A 26,923-nucleotide genomic window follows, 5' to 3' on the forward strand; every position below is an offset into this window, starting at 1 on the left:
CCCCCCGGTCGCGAAGGACACCTGGACGCCAAACGCCGCCGGCCACGGGCTCCCGCCGCGGGAGAAACCGCCTCTTTGGGGGAGCGAGGGGCCTCGGCGTCGCCTCTGCGCCCCCTCGGCGGGCTGCGGGGCACTGCCTTGTCCGCCCTTGCGCGGCCTCTGCCCGCAGCGAAAATCCTCCGTCTGTGGCTCCGCAATAAAGTAAAAACGTCCCTGGGTGACCTCCCTGACTTGCCAGTTTGATAAGGAGGTCAGGAACGGAATACAGGGACCTCGTGTTGTCTCCTGGTGAGCAGCAGGAGATAAGGCTGTGGCCTGCCTGTGCTGTTGTTTAAGTGAAACCCTGTCGCTGGCTTTGTGCCACTGTCCTGTCCTTTGAGGACAGCGATTGCAGAGGTGGGCTGAGAAGATCTGCCCTAGAAACTTCTGCCACTTCAGTAACCTTGCTTCAGGGTGTGGCACAGTTTAAAATGATGCTTTCATGCTAACTCAAGCTCTGGCACAGCTTATCCGTGTCAGGAGCTGTTGATGTAGCCGCTGTTAGGATGGCGTGTAGATGAATATATATATGCTGATGGAACTAAAGCACTAAGTCATGCCTGGTGCGGACAAGGGCCTGGCGTTAAGGCGTGTGGGGGGGAGCTCACTAGTGAGATCAGCTGTGGGAGGGGCGTGCTATCACTGAAGCGCATCACTGATCTTTAAAATTTAACTTTGATAGAGCAACTCTCACTCTGTTTTAATGAAGAGAATGAAACATAATCCTGTGGAGGACTGCGATCCAGCACATGTAAAATCTTCCACTTGTGGTTGTGATTACCTGCAACTCTTAGAGTTAGGATTGCAGTGCTACTAGTATTTTAAATAAACAAGACAGGCGCTTGATGTGGGGGTCTGAGAAGAAGTATTCCTGAATATAAGTAGGTCTGCACTTAATTATTGGTTGTGGTGTTAGGGAAACCAGGGAACTTTTGGCCAATATAATTTAGTGGCATCCTGCGCTTGCTACTGAAATGCTTTCACAAAGAATGAAACGTGCGAGCAGTTTTCTGACAGGCCGGCAGACTTTTAGGGAAGAGATTAATTATGCTGTGCACAATGAAAACCTTGATAGAATCAACTTCAGAAAGAATATTTATCTCCTCTTATTCTGGCAGGCTGTGGAAAACTGTTGCTAATGGGTCGAAGATAGAGTTAAAATTGCGGGAAAATAGCACCTTTCTGTTCCGTGACTCAGATTATTTTTGTGATTTCCAGCGTTAGTATTGTTACATCTTAATTCTGAACAAAATATCTGATAGGGATTGAGAAGGTTTACATTATTATTGCTGTTATGTGTCCTGCAATGAACTTGCTTCTGATCTGTCCTGATACATACTGGTTAATCATTTATTTTTTTGTGGGTAAACAATATTTTGTGTTAATGTACAAGAAATCAACAAAATGTAAAAACATAGTGTGTTTTCTTAGATCACAGTGAGGAATAACTCAATGAAAAAAACTGAAATGTTCTTAAGATGAATGCAAGACACTTAAGTACAAAGGATATTTTAAAATTAAAGAGCAGGAAGTATGAGAGGTGTCATTACAGTAGTAACCACAAAAACTGTTACAGTTAGTGGAAGTTGTGACTAAATGTTATATGCATTTCTTTGAACGCTGAAGGGACCGTTTTTTTTAATGCTTTAAACTTGAAGACGAAGGTCATAGACTGCTTTTTCACTAGTGTAACAGGTACTTTTTCAGTTGTAGCATAAATCAAATCCTTCATTAAAAGTAATGGTAAGAATTCTTCCTTTGTTGATCAACTAAGAGGAGAAAAAATGCGGGGAAGAAAGAGGTAATGGAACTAAGTATTTTATTTCAGTAGTGTGTTCTTCATACGTCTAGGCAAGGGTCCAAGAAAGGAGAGGTAGTAAAAGGATGGAAGCAATGAGAAGTCTGCTGGCTATTTTCAAATTATACAAAAGTGGGAGGAGAAGGGAGAGAGACAAGGAAGGAGTGCTGCATAGTTGGGAAGGAGAGACTATTTCGCTTAGCCTTGTTGAATTCTTGAAATGTACCTTGGTTGTACACTTAAACTTTGTATGTTGTGAGCTTTTTAGAGGACCCCTCCCAATCACAGTAGGCAACTGCCCATAGCCCAGAGTATGCACACTCAAGAGATAAAACAGACATGGAGTAGAAAGAGATTCATAGCTACTATCTGATTTTCTGAAGATTACTGGCAGAACTGAGACTGAGGTCCTTCTGATTCTCAGTCAAGTTACGTGTTACCGAAATTAAAATATCTGTTACTAGATGAAAATAAGACAGAGATAGGTTCTTGATTAAACAGCGGCTCTTACTGAGTGGTTTGACCAAGGCATGTCATCTCAGTGTCAGTAGATGGTTTGCTTTTCAGTTACTGTAAGATAATGCTAATCTTGAAACCTTGGGAAAATAATCACATGCTTTTTTTCTTGTCTTGCCAGATACAGACTGAGGTGTGCCCTGTACAGTATTGGAACTGAAGAGCAATGGAGCAGTACACAGCAAATAGTAACAGCTCCACAGAGCAAATTGTTGTGCAGGCTGGACAGATTCAGCAACAGGTATGGAAAGTTATCATAAGGGGTGAGCTGGCATTCCCAATGCTTAGCTATAAACCTTTTTGTACTTTTTTTTTTGTTTTTATACATTCCACAGAGCCAGCAGGATGCTTCATGATGCTATCTGGATGCGTGTTTACCTGACTTCTGTCACTTAATCAGTGGTTTTGTTTTGTCAGTGAAGTCTGAGTAAATGTGTTTTTAATCTAAATTAATTTAATAAAATTATAGGTATGTAAGTTACCAAGTTTTGGTGGAGTAGGGACTTCACAAACTGGTAGTGACATGAGGAAGATAACAAATCCTTCTTGAAAATGGAGGGAACAGAATATTAATCTGAATAGTTGATTGTCCACAAGGAAGAATGTAGATCCCCCCAAAAAATTGAAATAGATTTTGTCCAAGCAAATAGAGGCTTTCTCCAGCTTTCTCAAAACAAGTGTTTATTGAAATCCTTTGTTCTATTACTAGAGATGGATGAGAATGAACATACATCACTGGAATTGCAAAAAAACTTATAACTTTGGATGCATTCATTCTAAAACGAGGTTTCTAGTTCATGTGTTACAATGTGCACACAAGTAGAGCTGCTCTTTTTTAAAGGACTTGTATATTTTTGTTGTTGATAAGTTTCACCCGTTTACGTATTGTTAGGTATTTTCAGATGAGCTGTGTTGTGACTGAATTTTGGGTTGTTGCATCTGATGTTTGTTTTAGTTCAGGACAAGAGGATTTTCTTTGCTTAAGCCATGCAAATGAATGAGACACTGTGGGTTCTATTTGTAATAAGATATTGTGCTTGCTTTGTTATCAGTCTGTTTGAGTGTTTGATGGGAACAGACCAGGACCAGCATTCTTCTCCCACTGAATTTAGTGGAAGTTGACTCTTTCAGCAAGAACAAGATTATAGTTGAGGTTAAAAAATTACAAGTTAAGAATTGTCAAAAATTCTGGTACTGCTTTCAGCAGGTGACCAAAGATAAGGTATTTGATTGTATTGGTATTTTTTAAGTAGAAGGGAGGTTAAAACATACCTTGACTTGTTTAATTTTTAGTATGTGCTCTCAAAGCCTGTGTTGTATTGTAAGAGAAACTTTTGAATCGGCCAATTTTAGTACAGCTTTTAGAGATGTCCTTCATCTCCCAAAATGCTAACGCAGTTAACACAGATTATTTTGGTACTCTTACTAAAGAGGCTAAAGATAGACTAGGCTTTCAGATTTAACTGCTCTTTCAAATTCTCAGATTGTCCTTCAAGGTCAGTGGTGGAATATTTTGATGTGGGGGTGACATAGATGAAGCTTAGTCTGTAGTTATCTGTGCTGCTGTTCTGCGCATAAAGGAGTTTATGGCCTTCATTGTGACTAACAGGTCAGACAAAAACCTGGAACCCCTTCGCAATAAGAAGGTCGGACAGTGAAAGGAAAACATAAATGGAAAGGTAGCATTCTAAAACAGAGAAGCAAAGATTTTAAATTCTGAAAAATAATCTATCATGTTCTTTGTAACTGATTTTTGTTTAGGGTTGTTGAAGCTGTCAGTATGCATATGCAGTTTTACTGGTGTTCCATTCTTAGGTTTGCTAAGCATATTCACATACCTTATGTTCCAAGAGCAGTGTGTATGAATTTTAAATTCATCCTCTTCCAGCAAAGTGTGGTTGTCTCTTGTCTGAGCTGTGCATTTCCGTGTTTCAAGCTATTCCTGTTCCTATTCCCAGCAGCAGGGTGGTGTCACTGCTGTCCAGTTGCAGACTGAGGCCCAGGTGGCATCCGCCTCAGGCCAGCAAGTCCAGACCCTCCAGGTAGTGGTGATCTCTCTAATTGTGTTTGTGAGCACTGCATGACTCTCCTCATCACCCCATATCTAATGCTGTGTTTCTACCAGGGTTTGAAATAGGGACAGGAAAATTTGTGGCCAAAAGCAGCTGTGCTTTTCTGCTAGCTGTAGGGTTTGTTCATGAAGAATAGGTTACAGCTTTTTGTTGGATCTCAAATGGACGTCAGAAACCCTAATGCATTCATGAATTTCTGCTGCTGTAATTATGAAAGTGAATAGTGATTGAAATGGAACTCAAACTCAAAAAGAAATAACATCTTGCAGTTCAGAGAGAACAAGAAATAAAACCCACAGACTTCTGTACAGTTTCAACGATAGGAGATTTCTGATATCCAATGTGATAGGAGTTTTGTATCTACACTGCATGGAAAGAAGCCAGAGATGCAGTGTGTGATCACCAGCCTGAAGAGTGAAACTTCTTCATCTGTGATTAAAAAGGGCAACTGAGGACCTTATTAGATCCTGTGGGATTGAGATATCTGATTTCTTACTTATATTTGGGCAACACAGGAAAATCCAGGAGAGTCATTTTATCATAATAGTAAATGTCACAAATTGGAAAGAAATGCAAGATTATTTCAAACCCTGATTTGTTTTGATGTGAAGTATTGTCTCTTGCAAACTTCATCTCATTAGCTCATGTAGGAGGCTTTTAAAGGAGTTGATAAACCCTGGATAGTTGTAGCAATTTAGTAGAGCTTTCTTCACTTGGTATTTTGGTTTTGCTTGTGTATTTGTTTTTTAAACTCTTCAGAGGAAGGAAGTTCTGGGAGGCTAGAATGGTCTTGCCAGATGTGAAATTGAACACAGCATTTTTTATGTTCAGAGTTAAAATAGAAAAAGCTGGCTGACTTGGATTGCTTGGGGCTCTGTGGCCTCCTAGTCCCATACTGCAATGTTTGCTTTCCTTCTTTTTTTTGCTTGCTCTAATACATTAACAAGAATCCTGGAATTTATCATTTTTCTTTCAACTTATTGGATATTGCACTGCTGACTGTGCTTCTCTGTGGCTGACATGAGCATGCTTGTATCTCTCTACTTGTGTTGTAATTCAAAACAAGTACTACCAATTATGTTAGTGGCAGAACCGAACAGTCTAGCAGGGGTATTAGGTGACCTGTAAAGGCAGAATATTCTATTTATGGCCTTGATTATTGAGATACCATTATGCTTGTTTCCTTAGATATGATGGCATATAATTCACTATGGGTTTTGACCTGTGCAAAGTGAAGCTTTTTTTTTTTTTTAGGCAATTCAGTATGTGCTGAAAAATCTGTACTGATGTTTAGTTTGATTGGTGTTCTGTAATGAAGGTGGGTTGTAGAGTAAGCTTTGGCTATTGCATACTCTTGAAGTTTTCAGGTAGAAAACCCAGGAATTTGGTGACTTTTCTATCATGTTCTGTTCTTTTTTCCAAATAAGGGAGAGCATGGTAAAGAGCGATTGCCTAGTTCATAAGACTCATTTTACTTTTAAGCTGTAGAGGTATGTTTTTTTCATAGTCTTTTCAAAGATGTATTTTGGGGAGTTTGGGGCTTGGCAGGCAAGGATTTTTAAATGGAGGGGTTTATTTCATGGGCCTTTTTCCTAGTGACTGATTGCTGAGACTCTTGAATGAGTCTTGCTGAATTTATAAATTCTCTGTAAACCTTGATGGTCCAGGAAGTGGTTGCTGCTGGTCTTCATTGACTCTTCCTTACTGAACTACAGTTTGTGCTGTTACGTTAATAATTTCACTTCATAACCATGAAAAGATTCTTTAAGAACATCACATGCTATATATCAGTTAGGGAATGGAAATGTAAGAATATAATTGGAGGGAGTTGAAGCTACTTCAAAATCTCTGTCAGGATAACTTATTTAGAGCTTTTTCTCATTAAGAAGCCCAATTGAAGATTTATAATAGTGTTGTGGATAATGAAGTTTCTTTTACTTTGCTTTGCTCTCAGGCTGTGCATGAAGATAGTTACTGTGTCTGGACAGTTTATCCGACTATTTCATGTTTTGTTGCAATTGGACTTGGAAGTTTTGGTTAGTCTGTGGCAGAAAAAGATAGTTTACAAAATTCAGCAGCATAACACGGAGAAAGTTTTAGCAATTAAAGATATTTGATGCTGATTATGAAACCAGTTTAGTGACTGTTGCTCAGTTTCTCTGGTCACTGCATTAAAATAGGTAAGAATTTAGCCTGATGTAGTAGCCACTTCTGTTCCTGATTTCATGTCACCAGGCTTCTTTTCATTGTTCTGTTTGTTTTTTCTCCTGTTTTCTAGGTCCAGGGTCAACCATTAATGGTACAAGTAAGCGGAGGTCAGCTGATCACCTCAACTGGTCAGCCGATCATGGTGCAGGCTGTGCCTGGGGGTCAGGGCCAGACAATCATGCAAGTCCCGGTTTCTGGAACACAGGGACTGCAGCAGGTGAGATAATTCTAATTTTATTAAAGATAGATCACAAAGAATGAGCTATGAAGTTCTCACCTTTTCAGCTAGAGTATATTTGCCTTAGCACTGTTAAAATAGGCTGGACAAAGATGATTTTTTTTTTTTTCCAGCTATGGAACTGTCACAGTGAGCTGCATGTTAAAAATTAAACTAAACTTATTTTTGTATTTGATTTTTTCTTTTATGGGATGGTGCAAACCTTTTAAATGAAGTCATCCATTAAAATAAAGCTAGAGCTTTTTTTGCGCATTTAAATGGCTATTACACTATATGGCTCACTAAAGATTTTTTTTAATGAAAGTTTCTTGAAAATAATTTTTGCATTGGAGTTCCTCTAATATATGATGGCTGGAGCTGAATTTAAACTTTCCCATTACACAGAAAGTAATGGTTTCGAAAGATATATGATGGATTCATTAAAAATAATTATTTTGAAACATTTATTTAATAGACAGTTTTTAAACTTAAGCAAGTGCTCGATATGTGTTCCTCAAACTATAGTAGTGTCATAATGAAAGTGTTTCAGTTATTTGAGAATGGGATTTAGGAATCAAGTTCAGCACAGTCAAGGAAGGCACATGATGTCTTGGTGTTTTGAGAGGCTTATTTAATGATTGTTTATATTTCCTTTGTTGAAAGACTATATTCTTTGTGTTAGGTTCTATACAGCCTGTCTGTTGGAGGAAAGCTTGTAACTGTTTTTTTTTTTATTTTTTTATTTTTAAGCAGAAGCTGCAAAACATATTTCAGTTCCTCTTTTTTAATCTAAGAAATGTTTCAAATTAGTGGAAAGACTTCTTTTCAAAGCTGAAGATGATTTTTATTTATTGAAGACATATATATATATATATATATAAATTATTTGGTATACACGTGTGTGTGTGTATATATATATATGGATACTTCTGTATGATGGATAATTAACACTCTATAGATACCTTAAATCTTAGTCCTCTTTTCTTCCTTTGACCTGAGTATTATTATTCCTAGTTTCATGTGACTAATTAATTTCTTTTGACTGTTTTATTGTGTAAGCAGTGGAGAACTGCTAGGGCATGATGACACTAGCATGTTATATTTCCTCTATTCTGTATGGTCCTGCCTGCTGTTGTATCAGTGATTGCTGTGTCACAGAGAGGAATAAATTAGAACTCTTTTCAGTTTAAAATGGAAAAAGAGAAGAAGCAGTGCTTGCTTTTTCTTGGCAACAGTAAATCGTCCTCGGAGATGATTTGGTAATGCTGAGGCCAAGGAGGGAGAAACAAGAGGCATAGTTAATGTTCCTTTCTGACTCTTTCTTCCACAGATTCAGTTGGTCCAGCCAGGTCAGATTCAGATTCAAGGTGGGCAGGCTGTGCAGGTACAGGGGCAGCAGGGCCAGACCCAGCAGATCATTATACAGCAGCCACAGACTGCAGTTACTGCTGGCCAGACACAGGTAACTGCACCAGCATGAAAGGATTTTCTTGAGAGGAATAGGAAGAGAAACTTGACAAATAACTTAAGATGTGGTTAAGTAAAAAGGAAAACAAAAAGAATTTATTAATATTGAGGAGAACTTCAGAATAAAATTAATATTTTTGTGGTGTTTTCACACATAAGTTTGGGGCAGAATAAGTAGACTGCATGTTTTTATCAATTGTGTTTCTCTGTATTATTGGTTCATGGCTGTTTGTCTATATGTTGAAGTTTAAAGACATGAAGTACTGCTAATTTTATACTTCCCACATTTTATGAAATCATCTAGTCATACCTGGTTTTCTGTTGATTCTTCTGTTCAGGACCAAAATTAAATTTTTTAGCAGAACAGTCCTTCCTTTAACATACGCGTAGTGAGATACAAAACCTAGAACTTTTTTTTTAATATATATTAAATACTACACTGTTAAAATAAGTTTGTTCAAGTACTTCATCTACAGTTCGATTGGTTTGTGTTCCATCCTATTTCTTTACGCTGATAATACAGCAAAAGAAATACATGCCTGAAACACCTTAAACACTGTGTGTAATTTACAGGAATTGTAAAATTTGGGAAATAAGCAATTTGTAAGTTTACTGTGTTGTTTGTTTTGTTTAGACCCAGCAACAAATAGCAGTTCAAGGGCAGCAGGTAGCACAAACAGCTGAAGGCCAGACCATTGTCTATCAGCCAGTTAATGCTGATGGAACCATTCTTCAACAAGGTATGAGCTTTAGTGTGAAAAAGATCATGACCTATTAATATCAGTTTTGCAGGTTTTTACTGCCTTGTATTTATTGTCAAGGAAAAAACTGAGATGCAGTGCTGACAGTGCTATGATTGTTGTCATGCCAAAGGTTGGCATAGTGAATGGAAGAAGAAATGTTTTCATTATTCAGCCAGCTTTTAAATTGAATACTGAAGTTCTTTTCCCCAGAAAAATTTGAAAAAAATCTTCTTTGGCAAGGGCTATTAGAATAGAAGCACTTAAGTTTGCTTTTGAGCCTTAGAATATGTGATCTTTTATCTTTGGCTGGGATTACTGTTCAGATGACAAAAATTCAAAAAAAAAATTTAAGTATGAGGACCAGATGATGTAATAAGTAGTAACAACTAATAATTTGTAATGCTTTTTTAAATCCTTTTGCATGTTATGGAAGGGTGAATGAGTGAAAATGGAAGTGGGACTAATGGTGTTCCCTTCTTTCTGTGTGCGTGTTTTTGTTTTTTTTTCTTTTGTGTTTTATTTTCTTAAAGTTACAGTCCCTGTTACAGGCATGATCACCATCCCAGCAGCCAGTTTGGCTGGAGCACAAATTGTCCAGACGGGAGCCAACACCAATACAACCAGCAGCGGACAAGGGACTGTGACGGTGACGCTACCAGTTGCTGGAAATGTTGTCAATTCAGGGGGAATGGTTATGGTATGTTCTTAATTTTCTGTTGTTTAAAGGTTGAGCTTTAAGATGTCTGTGCACAAACCATTGTTTGAGATCCGCGTTGGCTTAATATGGCCATTCTTCTTAGTAGCTATCATTAGTTTAAAGTTTAAATAATATGTTTTCAGCTTTAATGACCTGTTTCCTAGTGTGAACTGTGGATTATGGAGTTCAGAAATCTAGAAACTGAAATTTAAGATAAGCTGTTAATTGGTAAGCAGAGGTTTGAAAAGACTGAATAAAATACTACTTTTTTGAGGATGCCTTAGTATTTGTTTTTGTGACTCTTAAGAAGGCTTTTTCAGCAAATTCTTATTTTTTTATAATGAGATGCATTTTAACTTGAATTTTATTTTTCATCTCCACTAGATGTCAGTAGTTCTATAAGTTGTATTTGCTTAAGAAATGCTTGGAAATAATCATATAAATGAAATAACTGATAACCAAACAGAAAGGGAAGAGATGGACCTATCTTCTATGCCTAACTGTACAAGAAGCAGTAATGTGGTCATTGAACTGTATATTGTATTGATATGTTAGCATTACCAGAAAAAGCAAGCACAAGCTATGTGTAATTGATTTGTTTAAATTTATTCTGTGGTTTGAGACCAAATTTATTACTGCTTTTAACTTAGAGTTGCATTATCTGAACAAAAGGTATACACTTTCCATTTTAAGCTTACTCTTGCATTTAGTAGTTTTTGAATGCACTTCATGTTCTGAGCCACAGGTACTAAAAACATTCTCCTCTATACAGATGGTACCTGGAGCTGGATCAGTGCCAGCTATCCAGAGAATACCTTTGCCTGGAGCAGAAATGCTTGAAGAAGAGCCACTCTATGTAAATGCTAAGCAGTATCACCGGATCCTAAAGAGGAGGCAGGCACGTGCTAAGCTTGAAGCCGAGGGAAAAATTCCCAAAGAAAGAAGGGTGAGACTGTAACTCAGATCTAATACAGGGTTGCTGTATGAGAAAGACACAGAAAACCTTTGGTGGAAAAATGGGGATTGGAATCTAAGTGTTCTTTTTTTTCTTGTTTGTTTTTTGTTGTTTTGTTTTTGTTCATAATCTACATCAGAGTAATTCCTTTAAGTACCTTAGTGGCGGTCCTGCTTGCTTTCCATGCTTTTAATTGTTGAATATATATGTATGAATGTATATGTATTGTATTGCAAAAAGGCATTTACTGGAAACACTGGGCAGGCTTTTCAGTGGTCAGGAACTTCTCCCATGTTCTCATCTATAGGAAGTACTGAACTTGAAATAGTAGGCTGGTCTCTCATTAGTCTTTTCTTCCATATTGTTACAGAAATACTTGCATGAATCTCGACATCGTCATGCCATGGCCAGGAAGCGGGGAGAAGGTGGACGTTTCTTCTCACCAAAGGAAAAAGATAGCCCGCATATGCAGGTAAGCAGAGCTTTGTTCTTCGGACAGCTGACACATTGAGTTCTTCATAATACACTTTAGGGTTGTCTTTCTACTGTTTTTGTTCTTTTGCGCTAGATTGCTGGCCCTTGTCCCTCTCTGCACCTGGATTTGTTTCAGGCATTGCAAAGAAACCTTATCTCTTACTACTTGTAGAGAGCAAGCATCTATTTGCCTCGAGCAGTTAGATTAAAGTAACTTTAATAGAAATGTATTCATTTTGTTTTACAAATAGAGAATGCTTATATTTGTTGTTTGTCCTAAGAAATACAGTCAGCTCGTCCTTTTTGATTAAATAACGTCTTCTCTTAGGACTTGAATTAAAGGTAAAGACAACTTATCTTGCATCTGATGAAAAATTAAAAAATGTGAATATTTGATTCTTAGTTGCATATTGTTTTAAGTAAAAAGTACAAGGTTTTCAAAGGAGGGAACATAACAGAGTAGAAATAGCAAATGCTGTTGTCCATCAGTGCTTTAAAGTATTCCTATGGCTTTAACAGATGAATTTCTTATTCTGAAGTGAAATCCTTCCCAAATACCATATCAGTCCATACTAGGTCTTCCCAAATAGCAGAAACAACACATTCTTAGGAGCTATTAAGATTTATATAACCCAATTCTCTTCTACTCACCTATAAAACCTAGCTAAAAATGTGACATGTTCAGAGATCGAGGGAGGGAGTAGAGGTATCTTTTTGATAAAGGGAGTTGTGCATGATTCTGTGCTGTTATGGAAAAATGCTGAAGTTACAACATTGTATGTATTTTGTATCTGTAGGATCCATCTCAGACCAATGAAGAAGCAATGACACAGATGATAAGAGTTTCTTAACCACTGCTTAAAGAAAAAAATAACTGAATAAAATTCCTGTCCCTCCTACAAGTCTGTCCTACCTTACCAGTGTATCAAGCAAGTCTTTCAATGGGACAATCACCACATCACAGCCTATCCTTTTCTACAGAACAAACACCACTTTTTTCAGTATGTGGCTGAGATTTTAACTGCAGTGGATTCAACAAATAGAAACTTAATGACTTCATTGGTGTACTCTTCTGATCCAGCGCAGGGATTTCAAAGTCTGACTGCTCATGCCTATTTTTTTTTTTTAAAAAAAAACATCTCTTGCATTAAGATTGGCCATAGGTGAGAGTGCCACTGACTTGGTGATCAGCAATAACTCTGGCATGCTGAAGCAGGGCCAGCAAAGACCTGTTGGAGTTATGGACCTTCTGTACAGAGACATAATCTAGTTTATAGCAACCAGCACTGACATGGCTTCACCACAGTGCTTTGTTTTCCCAGTAGAGACTTGTTATTTACATCCACTTCTTACAACTTTGGACTTACTATCAACTGAACTGTTCATTGCTGTTGCATTTTTACTTCTGAAACTGGCAAAACTGAAGGGGGTTCTTTTAAGCTCCATCCTGTGAAATATGTAAACAGCAAGCTCTTCTCTGGGAAAAGTTCAGCCATCCAGTCAAAATGATAGAAATAGTTCAAGATTATTAAAAGACTTGATATATTGCATATCCGTTCCAAGGAATAAATGGGGAGAGGGTCATTGATGTGAGTATAAAAATGTAATTGGAAAAAGCAATCTGTGTAGGTGTTTTTTGATATGTTTATTGCCAGTAATTGACACACACTCTGGAAGAAAAGCAGATGCTAGTATAAAAAGGATCTAAACTTCTAAGTGAGTCTCTTCTAAAGAATTTTTTTTAATCTTCTTTCTAACTTGCCAGTGCAGTGCTTGGTTCCCCCAAAAGAAATAATATCTGCAATCTCAGAGCGATAGGACTTGACCATCTTTGTGACTGTGTTTCCTGATATTAGTTCTGCAATTCTCTGATCCTGCACAGAGTGAGGGATTCTTTCATGACAACAGAAACACAGGACAATTCAGCTCAGCTCATCCTGATGTAATTGAAGAATTGTTAAACAAATGAAGGCAGGTATTGATGAACCTTTCAGGCTTTTTACAGAATACCCTCTTTTAGATAAAAGTGGCACTTAAAGAATGAGGAGAGAATGCTTGCTTTTTAAAAAGGCATTTTTCATTACCTTTAGGTGGCTTCTGGATTAATACCTTGGCAAAACATACCTTTATCTTTAATTCAGTAGCTAATTACATATTTCAAACTTGGCCCATTCTTACTGACTTGAAATTTGGCAATGGAGCCTGTAGTTCTTTAAGCCTTCTAACAGGTGATACGTGCATCTTTCCATGTCCATTTCCTCCCACCTTGACTGAGTTATGTGGACTGGCTATATATCACCTGCATGCTGTAGTCCCATCTCTTTCAATTTTTGTGTTCTGCAATTAAAACTGTATCGCTGCAGTTAAGTATGGACTTGGAAGCATGGCCAGGCTTTGTGATTGAGGGATGCGATTATGATCCTGAAAAGGGAAAGTAGCAGAGGGAGATGTTTTACTGAGGAAGATAGCCAGAGAGGGGCAAGGCTAATTTAAATTCAGTGAAACCTGCTTAAAGTGACAAAGCAAATGCATCTTGGAGAAAGATAGGAGGGAGAGAATACTGGTAATATTTTTTTTCCATTCACTGAAAGCTTATGGCTAAAGTTACAGTTCATACAGAATGGAGGAAAAAATAGTATGTGATAAAAGGCTGGAAGGGTATAAAAAAACAGAACCATCAAACTTCTATTTACTTTAGGTAAAAGACAAATACTAAACATAAAAGAGTAAAAGCAGATGAGAAGGAATGCAAGAGGAGGAAGCAGAAACAGGGAGGAATGTTTGATGCTGCATTCTGGGAGGGAGAGTATGCCTGCCTAGATATTAAGGAAGGCAATGTTAGGTCGGCCATCTGTGAAAGTACATAGACTCTTGCCATTGAAAGTACAAAGAAATGCAGATTTGGCATATGTATTTAGGCAGCTGGATTTTCTAAATTAAGTTCAGGATGTCCCCTGCCAAATTTTTAGTTTCATGTTCTTGGCATTACCACAGTTGACATTGCGACTTAAAGCTAAGCAAGCAGCTGTTCTACACACAAGTGACACCTGCAGCTATGGGAGGAGGTGGAAGCCTAGTTCTTTATATGCAGGTAAAGGAACCTTTCTATTTTGTCTTAAATTATATTAGTAATCTAATACTCTGTTCACAAATCTTACATTTTAAGTTGTTGGATTTTTTTTAATTAGTCAAAAGGCATTTGGTTACCTCCATTGCATTGCTGGCATCTTTGGTGCCTTTGGTTGCTTCCGCCTTAAAATACTTGGCCAATTAGAGCATGGTGCTTATTTTCTTCAGTTGGCGACTATGAAATCCTCACCTAGCATTTCTTGTGAGGTCACCCATTTCAGGAAAAATGTAGCTCTCTTCTAGTGAAGGAATAACGAAACTTTTGCTTTAGTTGAATTTACAGCATTATTGTAAATACTTTTTAAGAGCATCTGTACATTTTGTCAGTCTAGAGTATTCATGTGCTGGAGGAGTATTTCTGTGCTGGAATAAGACAGCCTCTCCATGACATTTCTGCTCTTCAACTGACAGCTAATCTCTGTCCTGAAGACCCCCCTCTGACAGTTGGAAGTTAGGGAAGCAGAGATTATTGCTCTGAATTTTTTTTTAACTGAATAATTACTTGTTTTCTTAACCTGTAAACTTCTTCAAAACATCTAGAACTTTTTTCCCAGTAAGCCCTTCATATATAGGTTCTCTGATCTGTTGTTGTAGAATATGTATTAAGACCTATGGATTTGTGTTATGTAGGAAGTCTTATCGGTAATACTTTCAATAGTGATGTGAAAGCCTGAGTGCTACTGTCATATTTTTCATTTACTTTGGGTTACATGTATTCACTTCTAAAAGTAGTGTTTGCTTGGTGAGATTGGCGATATCAGTCAATACCATGTTACCAAAAAAGTCCACTTTCTTTTCTTGGCTAAATTTATAAAATTGGAAACATCACCAAGTTCAAATCTCTAGTAATTAAATGAGAGTTCTTTGTGGATTGGCTACACTTGAGCAAAAACTCCACTTTGGATGTGCGTAAAAGAGTGATGAGAATAAAAGCATGGGCTTGGGGAGAATGAAAAACATGGTCGATTGACCCAGAGAGCGCTGGAGCAGTGAACCTATCAAAAACCAGTTTTATACAAGTGTAAAGAATGGGGTGTGGGAAATGGTCCTCAAGTGATGCTAAATGACTTCAAAGCTTTGCATGTTAAAAAAAAAAAAAGAGAAAAAAAAATTCTTACTTTGTGAGTGGGGGGGGTACTGAGATTTACGTAATGTAAGGCAAAGTTTGTATATAGTTAAAAGTTTATAATTTTTTTTATATGATGCATTTTTTCAAGTGTATTTTGGTCTTTAATAGATGCAATTGTAAGTACTGTGTACACTATCCAGCTAATAAAAATTTATAAACTGAGAACCAGCCTGAGCTCTGTTTTCCAGTCTTGTTGCTCTTTCCAGTCAAGCAGCGGCGCCAAGGGAGAGGGCAGCACCAGCAGGCGCTGCTTCCAGCTCTGCCGCCTTTCCTTGCCCCAGGGAGTGGAAGGGGGCGGCTGGGCACCCCTGCCTGCTCTCCTGCCCCATGATGAAGGGCCCGGACGTCCTTCAGAGGCCAGTAGGTACCTTTTTCTTTTCTCCTCCGTCGCTCTTCAGCCGCGAAATGGCGGCTGCCCTGCCTGAGGTGGTGCCTGAGGCAACAGTTCCGCCATTGAGGTGTGCCTGCTGGTGAGTGAGTGGTGGAAACTGATTGGCTGAGGGAAGCCGGGACATCCAGCTGTGAATGCTCATTGGGTGGGGGCTGCTCTAGGGCAGCTCTGATTGGCTGGTGAAGAGGCCTGTTTTCCATCTTGCCCCTGCTCTTCCTCACAGGCTGGGGCAGCAGCACCTCAAGATGGCGGCTGTTGGGTGGGGTGGCAGGAGCTGGGGAGGGGTTTGTGCAGGCCTGGCCTCCGCTGGCCTCTCGCCGCTCTGGTGCCAGGGCAGCCGGCCAGCATCACCCCCTTGGCTGAGGAAGTGGCCTTGCTGAGCTGAGGAGGAAAGGAAGGCTGCATCGAGCTGGCCGATGTTGCTTTCGTGTGTCCATCCGAGCGTGAGGAAAATAAGCATTAGGTGAGTGTTCGGGCGGAGAGGGAAGAGGATCCGCTGTAATTATTATTTCAAAGAAAAATTACCATTTTAATTAATAACAGAAATGTGCCCAGTACTCACAGTATGTGCCTTCCTTACCCAACCATCTTCTGGATAGCCGTTGGCCGAGTGCCCCAAGTGCCTCGGGGTGACAGTTCCGTCTCCTGTATACCCTTCCTGCAGGATTCATTGCACACCTTGAATAATTATCCCTGAAAGGTAGTGCAGGAGGATCCAGTGGTTATAGAAAGCTCCCCTGGAGCATAGGGAGTGCCCTATAGGTGCGTTGCATAAGCGTAAGCGATGAGAGTCCAACTTCCTGTTACCCAAATGTTTGGTTTTTTTCCCAAGATGTGCCTACCTTTATATTCTTTGCTACCTTCCACGAAGGTGGTGGTGTTTCTTGTCTCCAAACTCCAGGTATCATGTTGTTATTTCTTTGTCCAAATATGATTGAATGGACACCCTTATAAAGAGCTTAGTTCTTGTGTTTTGGTACAAAAGGAAGTTTTCCTCTTAAAAGGATTGGGCATGCTTTCAAAGGTTTAAGAGATACTCAGGCTCCATGTCTGTCTGCTAATCCCTCTTGGGCATGCTGTTTCTTCCATGCAAGCTGCTCAGGATCTCTCAGCACTATTGTAACTTAAACATTAAAAATATGATAAAGTAAATACTATTATCAAGAATGAGGTCATGCACAGTTAGGCAGTCTTTCTGTGTGGTAAAAAGTAGTTGTATGTTGTCAGAGTATTATTTAAATAGTTCTTGTGCATGTTTAGAGTTTACAAAGCTCTTTGGGATAAAAGCAGCCAAATAAAAACCAAAACATCATGCTCTGCCTAATTTCTTCTCTGTGTTCTTGGGATATGCTCTCTTTTAGAAAGAATACCTTGAGCTTTACAGGTATTTGTAGCTATACACTGTGCTCTAGAAAGAGCAGTAGTCACCACTGCTGTTCTTGGGGCTGGATTCTGCCTTTGCTGATGCAAAAATCAGCTCCCCACCAGCAGGGGTTCAGAGCCTACCTGAACATCACCAGCTGGCAACAGACAACAATAAAAAAATTTTGTTCCAAATACTGTTGTGTTTCTCTCTCCTGCAATGGATGCCTTAATAATATTTTCAGAGTGAACCAAATGAGTGATATCTTTACCCTATCTGTAAAACAGCTTGGAAACACTGGCTGAGTCTGTATTTAGGTACACTGAAGTGGTCCCAGAGCTCCAACAGAAAATGTGTTTGTGCTTCTAATGTCAGTTATAACAGGCATAGCCACACTGCCTAGGTTTTAAGTGCCTAAATTAGGAGGATGATGTCCCCCTAGGGGAGCTGGGAGTGAAGCTCCTCCAGCAGGCAGTTCAGAGCATCCAGTTCGGTCCTGCTGTTTGGAGTTACCTTCTATACAGGCAGTCTTAGAGGATCTAGCCTCCTAACTCGAACACCGTCGTTATGTGCTGCAAAGCCCCCACAAACTGCTGGTCAGTATGGGTGCTGAAGAAAGCTGGCCTGGTTTTCTGTCACTGAATTGCTGGCAGCTCTGCAATGATGGTGAAATGCAGAAATACTGGAAATGTAATAGCTGGCAAATAGAGCAGAATAAATCCTCAAGGACATCACAGCTGAAGAGTCATGAATGCAGAACAGCATGAAGGGCAGTGGCCCAAGGGAATAAGCAGGCATCGTAGGCTTGGAGAGAATGCCCTCTGGTCATAATAGGTTATCTGATTGCAAAGACATTCAGATATTGATTTTTACAGCTTTTTTTTTNTTTTTTTTTTTTTTTTTTTTTTTGCTTTATTCTTCATTTGAAATTCTTTTCAGTTCCCTAACAAGGCCAGGAGCAGACTAATTTAAAGCAATCCCTTACTTTGGAGAGAAGTTCTTGTATCTGCTAAGCTTGAGCTAGTCACCGTTGCCAGAATCTTCTCCTTGCTCAGCTTTGTTTTCTGGTAATCGATATTCTGCAGTTGCTGGGGATGGGGAAGAAGTAAGGCAGGAAGGTGAGAGCAGTTGACCAGGTATTCTAAAGTGAATAGAATGAATAAAATTCTGCATGGCTGTGAATTAACTAGGCCTGGTGAGTGGTGGGTTTTTCTCTGTTCCTCATGTTCTTCATGCAACAAAACTTTGGGCTCTCTTTGTACTTCAAAGAGTTACTAACATTAGTTCCAAAAACGTTCTCAAGTTTCAGTGCCATTCAGAGGAAGAGGAAAGGTACGGATGAGCTAACCTCCTTCTGTCTAGCAGGAGACTCCTTGGTCTCTATTTTTTGTTCCCAGGCAGTAGATCCAAAATGCAGCTTACTTTTCCATTTTGTTTTTTTCTGGGTCTTCAGAGACATGGAGCAGAATTGGATGGTTTATATAGTGGCTAATATAACATTGTCCTTTCCATCTCTGTAGCTCTTCCTCAAATCTCCATGGTTTCTTATACAGAAGAAACCCAGTGGCAAAATTTACCCAGTTTGTAAATCAGCTATTGGAAGGCACTCAGATGACAGTAATAATGAGCGTAGCAGAATCTACAGAGAATGTGATTTATTATATCATCCTTTTGTTCTGTAGTCTACTTAGGGCAAGAGCTCTTTGCAGTCAACAGGAGGTAAAACATGTAGCAGCTCAGTCATTAGTGATGTGGATATACTTTTACTGCCTATTAAAGTTGAAAGCAGTCCTGTTACTGTGTATTGCTGTTGAAGGGAGAAGAAACAGATTAACATTTCAGCAAAGACTGCAGAGAATGCTTAGATTTGGAGTGAGTTTTAACTATACATCCTGTAAAAGGACAGAGTTATCTGGAGGCACTAGAGCGAAGTGTATTGACAGATAGCCTTGGTCTCTTAAATCTCCTGCCCTCTTACATCCTGTTAGGTGTGCCATGTCCATGTGATAGGCCCAGTTTCTAGAACACTGCAAATTTATTTCCTACTACCATCAAATGAAAGATAAGCTGGGAAGAGTTCTGAGACATTAGCCAATGTCCCAATGGTCCCCACACAAACCATTTTGCCATCTTACAAAAGACCCAAAGCACAAGGGTGTCAGTCATTAATTCTTTCTAGAGTTGATCAATGCAGTGATGAGGAAAACAAAGGAATTAACAAGAACAGAAAATGGGAAGTTAGAACAGGAAGTGAAGAATGCAATCATGGGAGACTCTCTGTTTAGGAAGCCAAAAATTGATCTGTTCAGCAATTGTTATAATGCTATTTCTAGTTTTGTTTTCAGAGAATTTGTAATAGAGGGTTGAACATCAGCTATGAATAAGGATGTTTTGCCAGACAGCCACCTCGGGTGAAATGGCAAAGATGCTGACAGCCCCATCAGACCAGGCAACAAAAGTTTGTTCGTTCATTCTCTCTTTCTCTCTCTCTCCATCCCTCCCTTCTTCCCTTCTTTCCTCCCTCCCTTCCTCCCTCCTTCCTCAGAGTTGCATGAGAACTCATGGGCAGAGTGGAGTTTGTATGCAAATTACATAATTCATGGACTGCTTTTCTCTGTGTTTTCGCAATCCTTTCCTTCCATGCTGCCCAGTATCTAAGTTGGAATCTTCCTCCGATCTTTAATACCAAAAAAGGCATTTTTGTATCATATTCAGCAGCCTTGGGCCCAACTCACAGACTGAGATGAGAATCTCAGATGAATCTGAGGTTTATCTGTAATCCTTCACGGATGTTTGCACCTATCACCATGATAACGGGATTCAGTAGTTTGATCAAAACGTKGGTAACTTACAATAAAGTCAAGATAGATTTATACTGTAGCATGGAAGTGATATTAATAAACAACAAGCACCAGAGGCACGGAAATATAAAGTTATATGCTTAGTCTTAATTCTGTACCCATGTATTTAAATTGAAGACATTTGATATAATAAAGTAGACAAACGTTTTTCAACAAGATACTTGTTTACTAAAACATGTCAAATGCGTGAATTGTCTTTCTGAAGTCAATCAAAGAACTCATATGCTTACAGTTAAGCAGATTCTTTAATACGTTGCTGATTTGGGCCTTATGAGCGTGGGGGATGATTAACATTTGATATATATGTGTATAAGTGAGCTGTTGGAGAAGCTGCAAGTATGAAAGGAAGTGTATCATGTTCCTGTATCTTGCTGTCCTTTGCTGACTAGGACATTGTGGCAGTTGCTATCAGAGAAAACCAGTTTCCTGTATTTGGGTTTATAGTTGCCTGTTCTTTAAAAATAGAGCAATTTAAAGAAAGCAAATATACCACAGTCTGCCACTGGGTTTGCTTATCAACAGTTCAGTTGTGATGCTGTACTATTAGAAAAGTGCAGTTATTTTTTTTTTCAGGGAAGTTCTGTACATCTGTGTGCCGCGTCCTTTTGGCTGCCTTTTGCTTCATATCCCATTTGTATCCAGCTTCAGCAATTGCTTACAAATGGCTTGTTTCTGAGCACTTTTCAGGAAAATTTTATGAATAAGCCCAAGGCTTTGTGCTGCTTTGTTTAGGTGGACCTGTTTGTTTCTTTTCAGTTCCAGAATGAGAAGTTGTGGCTCTAAAGATAATGGTAGCATATTCCACAGGCCCTGAGGAAACTGAGTTGCCTGGTGGTTCTTGAAGGTGGAAGAAAACTTTTGGGGAAGGTTGAGTGTTGACATATATAACATCTTCGGGCTTTAGTTGAGGTTGGTGCCTTATCACAGCATATACTGCATTGTCCTTCAGTTCCCCATCTGGCATTCTACTTGTTTTGTTTCTTCTATCCTTCTGAAAAACTATGAATTATGAGAAGTTTAAAAGAAATTTAGCTTTTTTTGCTTCCAACTATTAGTCTTAGTTTGTCTACAAGTACAAATATTTACTCCTTATATCCTAAAACGGCAGAAGAGGGGAGAGGATGCATGGGAAAATGGAAAGTGYCCTCAGAGAAGTTCAGAGAACCTCTTTTAGACAAAGCTCTGCTCCCTAATATTTAAGGGACTGGGTAGAAAGGTGCAGCAACAGTTAGCACACTGAGTATTTAGGGGGACTGCAACTAGTGAAGTTTTCCTTTGATATGAAACTTTGCTGATGTTACTGAAGATCCAAGGCCAGTAAATTTTTAAATTATTTATTTGTTATTATATTTATTTTCTGGGTACTATAAATAAAGATATAAAGAAGGGATATGACTTATTCAAGCAATTGAGTTAGCTTGTGTCTGCTTTGCAGCCAGAAGTCAGATGATCACAGGTATAGACAGCGAGCTTCAGTCTTGCAGGCCTGAGCGTTCATAGCARTGCGTCCACTGTAGGATGCATGCTACTGCGTGCTTTTTAACCCCTTCTGAGTGGTGACCGCAGAGCTGGCRTGGCTAGCTCAAGGCAAAGCCCACAGGACCACAGCTTTGTTGCTGTTATTCAGTGAGCTTGGCTAGACTAGAATGAGCTGGATATATCTATCCTRTGGAATAACCATAGCTCAGACTGCAGAGCATAGTTGCTTTACTGATGGCAAAAGTGGGCATGGACAATGGGAATCCTTCTCACTGTACTTCTCTCTCTCCCTTCTATGTCTATTTACTATGCATGGCGGAGATGAAACAAAGCACCAAGAATGTGGAATATCTGATGTCCTCTTACCTGTGGCACTGCTTGTCTGAAAGCAGGATGTCTGCCAAAGTCCATCCCCTTTTCTGGCAGGAAGGACAGAATCTCCTTTGAGTGTAAAACCACACCTTTACCTTTTCACTTTAGAAGCGAATACCCCCTTCTCCCTTCCTTTATGTTCAACTCGCATCTTGCATTTCACTTTCAGCTCAGTCTCATTGCCTCCATGGACAATGATACCTATGAATAGACCTTCCTTACATTCAGGGCAGTGGGAAACCAACCCCTAAAGGCAGGAAAACTAGGCAAGGGGATTAGGGAGCTTTACCTGCCCTTTTCCTTCTGATGTAAGTGGTGGCGAGGAGTATAACAGTAGCAATCAGAGCAGTTGTAGTCAGGAAGGAACTCAGTACCATGAGACCATAAAGATTCCTGCAGGGAAGGGCATGATATCAGTATTACTATTTACAGCACCGGAGGTGACTAGGTTGATTTGGGGGGGGGGAATTTGGTGTGTTTGAAAATGGATTATGGTTCCAGGATAAAAATTCAGCATGCAAATACTACTCTTGCTGTCCCTAACAAATATGGTTCCACTGAGGTCAGCAGTGATCTGCAGTCGCAGAAGATCCCGCCCAGCTGTATTTTCTTTGGCACATGGCAAGCCTGGGTAGTGTTTGGGAGCTCAAATTCTCTTCCTGCACTCAGTTGAAATGCTACTAGAGTTCAAAGGCATCCCTCATCAGGATGAAGTAGCCCTTCTCAGGGTTTGTCTTTGATCAGGATCATTATTAGGGTCTCCTTTGATCAGGCCTGGTAGTGACTCTCATCTGACCTGCTTTGTTGTTTAGCTGGGGTTGGTCTCAGGCTAGGCTGCTTGTACAAGAGGCAGAGACATTGCAGTATTGCATGGGCCATATAGTCATCCCTTTTTAAGTAGGTAGAAAGGAAGAATACAGTCAAACTGAACATCTTCAGTTGAGGCCTCAGCTAGTGCTTCTGAAACCAACAGAACCTTCTACAGCTTTTCGTGGTACTTGGGGAGGCTGGACCAAACTCTGTAGGAGAGAAGGGGAAACCTCTGTGTGTGTGTGTGTGTGTGTGCGCGCGCATGCTTCAGCTTTTTGTCACATGATCCCTCAAATCCTGCGGTGTATTCAGAATGCTGTAGCTGGAGTCTGGGATCTTTGGGGTTTTTTGTTTTTTTGTTTTTTGTTTTTTTTTTACCTCTGATCCTTATTGCTGTCATCTGTGGGCTTGGCAGTCCCCCACTTCTTGGTGGGAAATGAAATGGCCTCCAAATCTGCATCCGGATTCCAATTTTCCCCTTGAAAAAACACAAGAGCGGGTGATGTTCCCACATACTTCCATCCCTGGTGACTTTCTGTCATACTAAAAAATCCTGCTTTGGAGACTTGTAGGATGCTCCAGTGTTATTGCCTTACTTGTTAGCCATGAAAGGTCATGCCATTTTAGAGAAGGATATGAAAACTGAGATGCTTATTTGGGCATTTGAGTGCTGTTAGAAAGGAGATGTCTTAGAGAAAAGACACTTCTTGTGATTTTTTTTTCTATTTTTATTTTTCTGACATGTCAGAAAAATCAAGGAATTGCTTCCCCTAAATATCTTTTGTATTTCTGCTTCCTGCACTGGCTAAAAGCAGAAGAGGAAATAAAGTGTTAAAATAAATATGCAAGTTTATTAAAGAACAGTGCCAAAGAAGTGAACTCTCAGGCAAATTTTCTCAGGAAATTCAGACAAAAATTTGGATTGCTTAGGTTCCATTTAATCTGCTGATGTAAATGTAAAATTTCATTAGTCAATGAACCTAAGCTAGACAATCCCCCCTGCCCTGAGAATTGGCTACAATTTGTTTATTCCATTAGTATGTATCAAAAAATCTATTTAAAAAAAGGAAATTCAGGARTTCTCTGTATCTGAGGAAATTTCAAGGCTCAGAAGAGATCTCTCTAACACTGACTTGTAATCTTTCTTGTCAAGTGCTGAGAATTTGCTGGCTTTTAGAAGAAGATCATTAATTCTTTGATTAACTCACCCAAAACTTCCAGCATGATCCTCTTCAGTGGTTTGTTTCTCCCCTGGAAATGGCTCTCAAGATGATATTCTCCTGAGTCATTAAACTGGAGCTTTTTCAGCCACACTCTAATCATTTTCCGTGAGAAGTCATTCATCATCTCAGTCCTTCCTACTTTAACAATACTTTGATCAGAGTTGCCTCTGATAATAGGTTGACATCTAATTCGGGATACCATTTTGCACCAAGTAAAATGCTGATGTTTCCTGATGTTGACTATCACAGAATAAGAGCAATGGAGGTACAGGGAGTTCCCTATTTTTGCAAATAGCCTTACAGGTTCTAAAGAAAATAAAGCAATGACTCATTAGAGGTAAAAAAGATTAAAAAAAAAAAAAAAAAAATTGATCCCCACAGCAGTGTACAACCCACCCAGCAAAGGAGCACATCTAAAATCAGCACAAAGAGAATTTGCAAAAGGCATGGAAATAACTAGCCCCAGTGTATGAGGGTGATCCCTGGGAACGAAGCTGGGGTGGCAAATCAGAAGTTTGGATTACTACTGCCATTCCTGAACATGGGCTGTATCATATTCCAAGATTATCATTGCTGTCCCATTCCCCAGATGCAATGACATGAAGTCACCTCAGAATCCTTCTTATGCCTCATAACATGTGTTCAAATTTAAGATGGTATTGCTCCATCTTATGAGTCTTTGACTTGGGTGGATCAGAGCTTTCCTATATGAAAACTTTCTGTGAGTGAAAAATGCTTTTAACAAAATGGAAAATTTTGTGCAGAAGAAAACATTAGTTTTTAGTCTTCATCAACTTGTCTGAAATATTTCCATACCAATTCCACACCCTTTAATGAATGAATGCAATCCAGCAAAATTGTATTCATGTTTTCTGATGATAATCCCTAAAACAGTGATTTTCTGTCTTTGGAACTTTTTGATTTCACATGGAAAAAATAATTTCCCAGCCACTTCTGCTTCTAGATACCTATAGATATATATACTGAGCTATATAACAGAGTTTTACAATGCTCTTGTTAACCTCTAGTGGGATCTTTATGTTTAGATGCACCCTGTTTTGCTGTTAAAGAAGAATGGAAAGGAAACATCACTCTTGATTTACTTTGATTGTCTCCCACCCAGTGCACCATTGACCTCCCAGCTCACCCTCAGCTGAAACCACCATCTGTATTCTTTGCAGTAGAATATTCTGCAGATCGCCCCACATCCCGCACTGATATATGCCAGAGTCGTCTCTTCGAAGTGCTCTCATGATCACAGAAATCCATCCACGTCCAGTGTCTGTTAGGTCAACTGAACGACGCAGTGCATGGCTAAGGTTCATCCTTTCTGTTAAAGGGGAACTCAAGGCTAAGACAGGACAAGATTTCTCTGACAGCTCCTTGCACCAGAATTTAATCTTATGTAAACTCTTGTGCATGTCATATGAGCAGGTAGCTCTGAAGGACTCTCCCTCTGCTTGCAGAAACACTTGCAGGTCCTCTCCTGACATGCGTGATCCTTCCAAAGAAAGAAGAAAATTGATGCTAGAATTAATAATAGCTTAGTATGCCAGTTTTTCTTACATTACATCACTAATATCCCCCTGGGACTCTTACCCTGGGCCTCTGAGAAGAGTAACTTAACTCTGCAAGTTTGTCTAAATAAACACCTATGCTTAGCCTTGGTGCCACTACCCTTTTTTCCATTAAGTTATTCCTTCGTTCCTCTCTGGGGACTCAGTCTTTATTGGCAGTAAGAAAGCAAACAGCAACTAGCCTGTCTATAACACTGCTCACACTATCCGATCCATCACGTATCTGGAGAAAGCAACAAACCACTTCTCTTCCCCAGATGCTAAGTGATTTCAGAGTGAGGATTCCCTGGTGGTACGAGAGCACTCTATTTTAGAAGGCCAGAGTTTGCCAAATGTCCCTCTGTAAAGTTCATTCTTCTGGAGAAAATATAGAACTGCTGAAAACAAAAATGAGGTCCCAGAAGCTTATATAATTAAAACAAGCAAATTTCAGCCTGAACATTTCCTCCTCTCATTGACAATTGGGAATCTTATTCCATGCCCTGTCATAGGTGGCCTGAGTGAAAAGTGCTCAAGCAAATACACAGTGTGTGCAATGCATGCAACAAGACAGAGGGTATCTTGTCCCTTGGAGAAATGTGGGGTCTCTGAGCCTTACCTGGTAGTGCCAGCAAGAGCAGCAGGGCTGGAAAACCCCCCATCCTGAAGCAGAAAGTAGTTTAGGTCATGGAGAAAAAAATGTATCCCACAGCTTCTTTATCACTGAGAAATTCTCTAGTGTGGAGGAAGCTAACTTGCTTTGTCACTTACTGTCATTTGCTGCCCCAGAGTGATGATGCCAGTTGGGAGTTGCTGAGAAGATCTTTTAWCCACAATTTTAATATACTTTTTGGACAGGAAGGCTGCATAATGTTTACTGGTTGCTTTTCACTTTAAAGGTAACACTGTTTAGATAGCCATATTTAGCAATCAAACTGTATGGCTGGAAAAGAAATAGGCATTTTCTTTCTCTAGTGCCACCTTAACACATTACAGAGCAGCTTTCAGTTGTATGTGTTCTTCATTACTGCTGCTTTGCACTTCCGTGCAAGTTTTCCACCCCTCATTCTCAAAGCACTTGTACAGTGGTGGAGAATCAGCATTATGTCCACTGGCATAGTAGAGGCGGTGAATGGTGGTTCTGCCTGAGGTCTCTCAGCAGATCGGAGTTGGGAGTAGGACCCAGACCTCCTGATTGGAAGAGCAATTCCTTTGTCTTATAGCATATGTCTACACTGGGCAYTGCAGTACCATCTAGGAATACCAAAGCTAGCTTTGTGTTGGCAGTACAGCTGCATTGGCGTGTGACTCTATATGGGCTAATTTACCCTCTGGAAGCAGAGGGAATTAGTTTAGACAGAACACAGCCCTGAACAGTCTGGCCTGCCTTTGGGATCTGAGCTGCTGTTTCTGCATGTTGCTAA

General features: G+C 39.6%; 2 protein-coding genes across 13 annotated transcripts in view; one reads left to right on the top strand and one right to left on the bottom strand.

Annotated features, from left to right (window-relative positions):
* Window positions 1–15,612, top strand: part of NFYA (nuclear transcription factor Y subunit alpha) — a 16,378-nt gene extending 766 nt beyond the window's left edge. The window contains exons 1-10 of one of the 11 annotated variants that reach the window (XM_026056528.1): window positions 20–288; window positions 2,475–2,594; window positions 4,312–4,398; window positions 6,704–6,850; window positions 8,181–8,312; window positions 8,952–9,057; window positions 9,591–9,757; window positions 10,530–10,703; window positions 11,083–11,184; window positions 11,984–15,612. In XM_026056528.1, coding sequence (XP_025912313.1) covers window positions 2,520–2,594; window positions 4,312–4,398; window positions 6,704–6,850; window positions 8,181–8,312; window positions 8,952–9,057; window positions 9,591–9,757; window positions 10,530–10,703; window positions 11,083–11,184; window positions 11,984–12,037 — 1,044 coding nt within the window. In that variant the 5' untranslated portion in view covers window positions 20–288; window positions 2,475–2,519 and the 3' untranslated portion in view covers window positions 12,038–15,612. Of the gene's footprint in view, window positions 1–19; window positions 289–2,474; window positions 2,595–4,311; window positions 4,399–6,581; window positions 6,606–6,703; window positions 6,851–8,180; window positions 8,313–8,951; window positions 9,058–9,590; window positions 9,758–10,529; window positions 10,704–11,082; window positions 11,185–11,983 lie in introns of those variants that run through there. The other 10 variants (XM_026056531.1, XM_026056532.1, XM_026056527.1 and 7 more) reach the window with 10 other exon arrangements.
* A 4,181-nt stretch (window positions 15,613–19,793) lies between these two features.
* Window positions 19,794–26,284, bottom strand: LOC112961477. 2 transcript variants are annotated; one of them, XM_026056720.1, is made up of 7 exons: window positions 26,119–26,284; window positions 25,091–25,444; window positions 23,929–24,078; window positions 23,099–23,198; window positions 22,200–22,303; window positions 21,905–21,979; window positions 19,794–21,058 (listed from the first exon to the last, which is right to left on the bottom strand). In XM_026056720.1, the coding sequence occupies exons 1-7, from the start codon at window positions 26,159–26,161 to the stop codon at window positions 20,754–20,756; spliced, it is 1,131 nt and encodes a 376-aa protein (XP_025912505.1). In that variant the 5' UTR covers window positions 26,162–26,284; the 3' UTR covers window positions 19,794–20,753. The 2 variants fall into 2 exon arrangements, with proteins under 2 accessions (XP_025912505.1, XP_025912503.1); XM_026056718.1 differs by having other exon boundaries at window positions 23,929–24,249.
* Between the last annotated feature and the right edge of the window lie 639 nt (window positions 26,285–26,923).

This window comes from Apteryx rowi, unplaced genomic scaffold (genome assembly GCF_003343035.1).
Source record: "Apteryx rowi isolate R43461 unplaced genomic scaffold, aptRow1 scaffold_132, whole genome shotgun sequence".
NCBI classification, from domain to species: Eukaryota; Metazoa; Chordata; class Aves; order Apterygiformes; family Apterygidae; genus Apteryx; species Apteryx rowi.

What these genes read in the sequence shown, in the direction of transcription:
- LOC112961477 (XM_026056718.1), bottom strand. Translation starts at nt 26,161, where the DNA reads ATGGGGGGTTTTCCAGCCCTGCTGCTCTTGCTGGCACTACCAG. An exon ending in GCTCTTGCTGGCACTACCAG is followed by an intron (nt 25,445 to 26,118) that starts GTAAGGCTCAGA and finishes TTTCTTTGGAAG; the next exon opens with GATCACGCATGTCAGGAGAG. An exon ending in GATGGTGGTTTCAGCTGAGG is followed by an intron (nt 24,250 to 25,090) that starts GTGAGCTGGGAG and finishes TATTTTCTTTAG; the next exon opens with AACCTGTAAGGCTATTTGCA.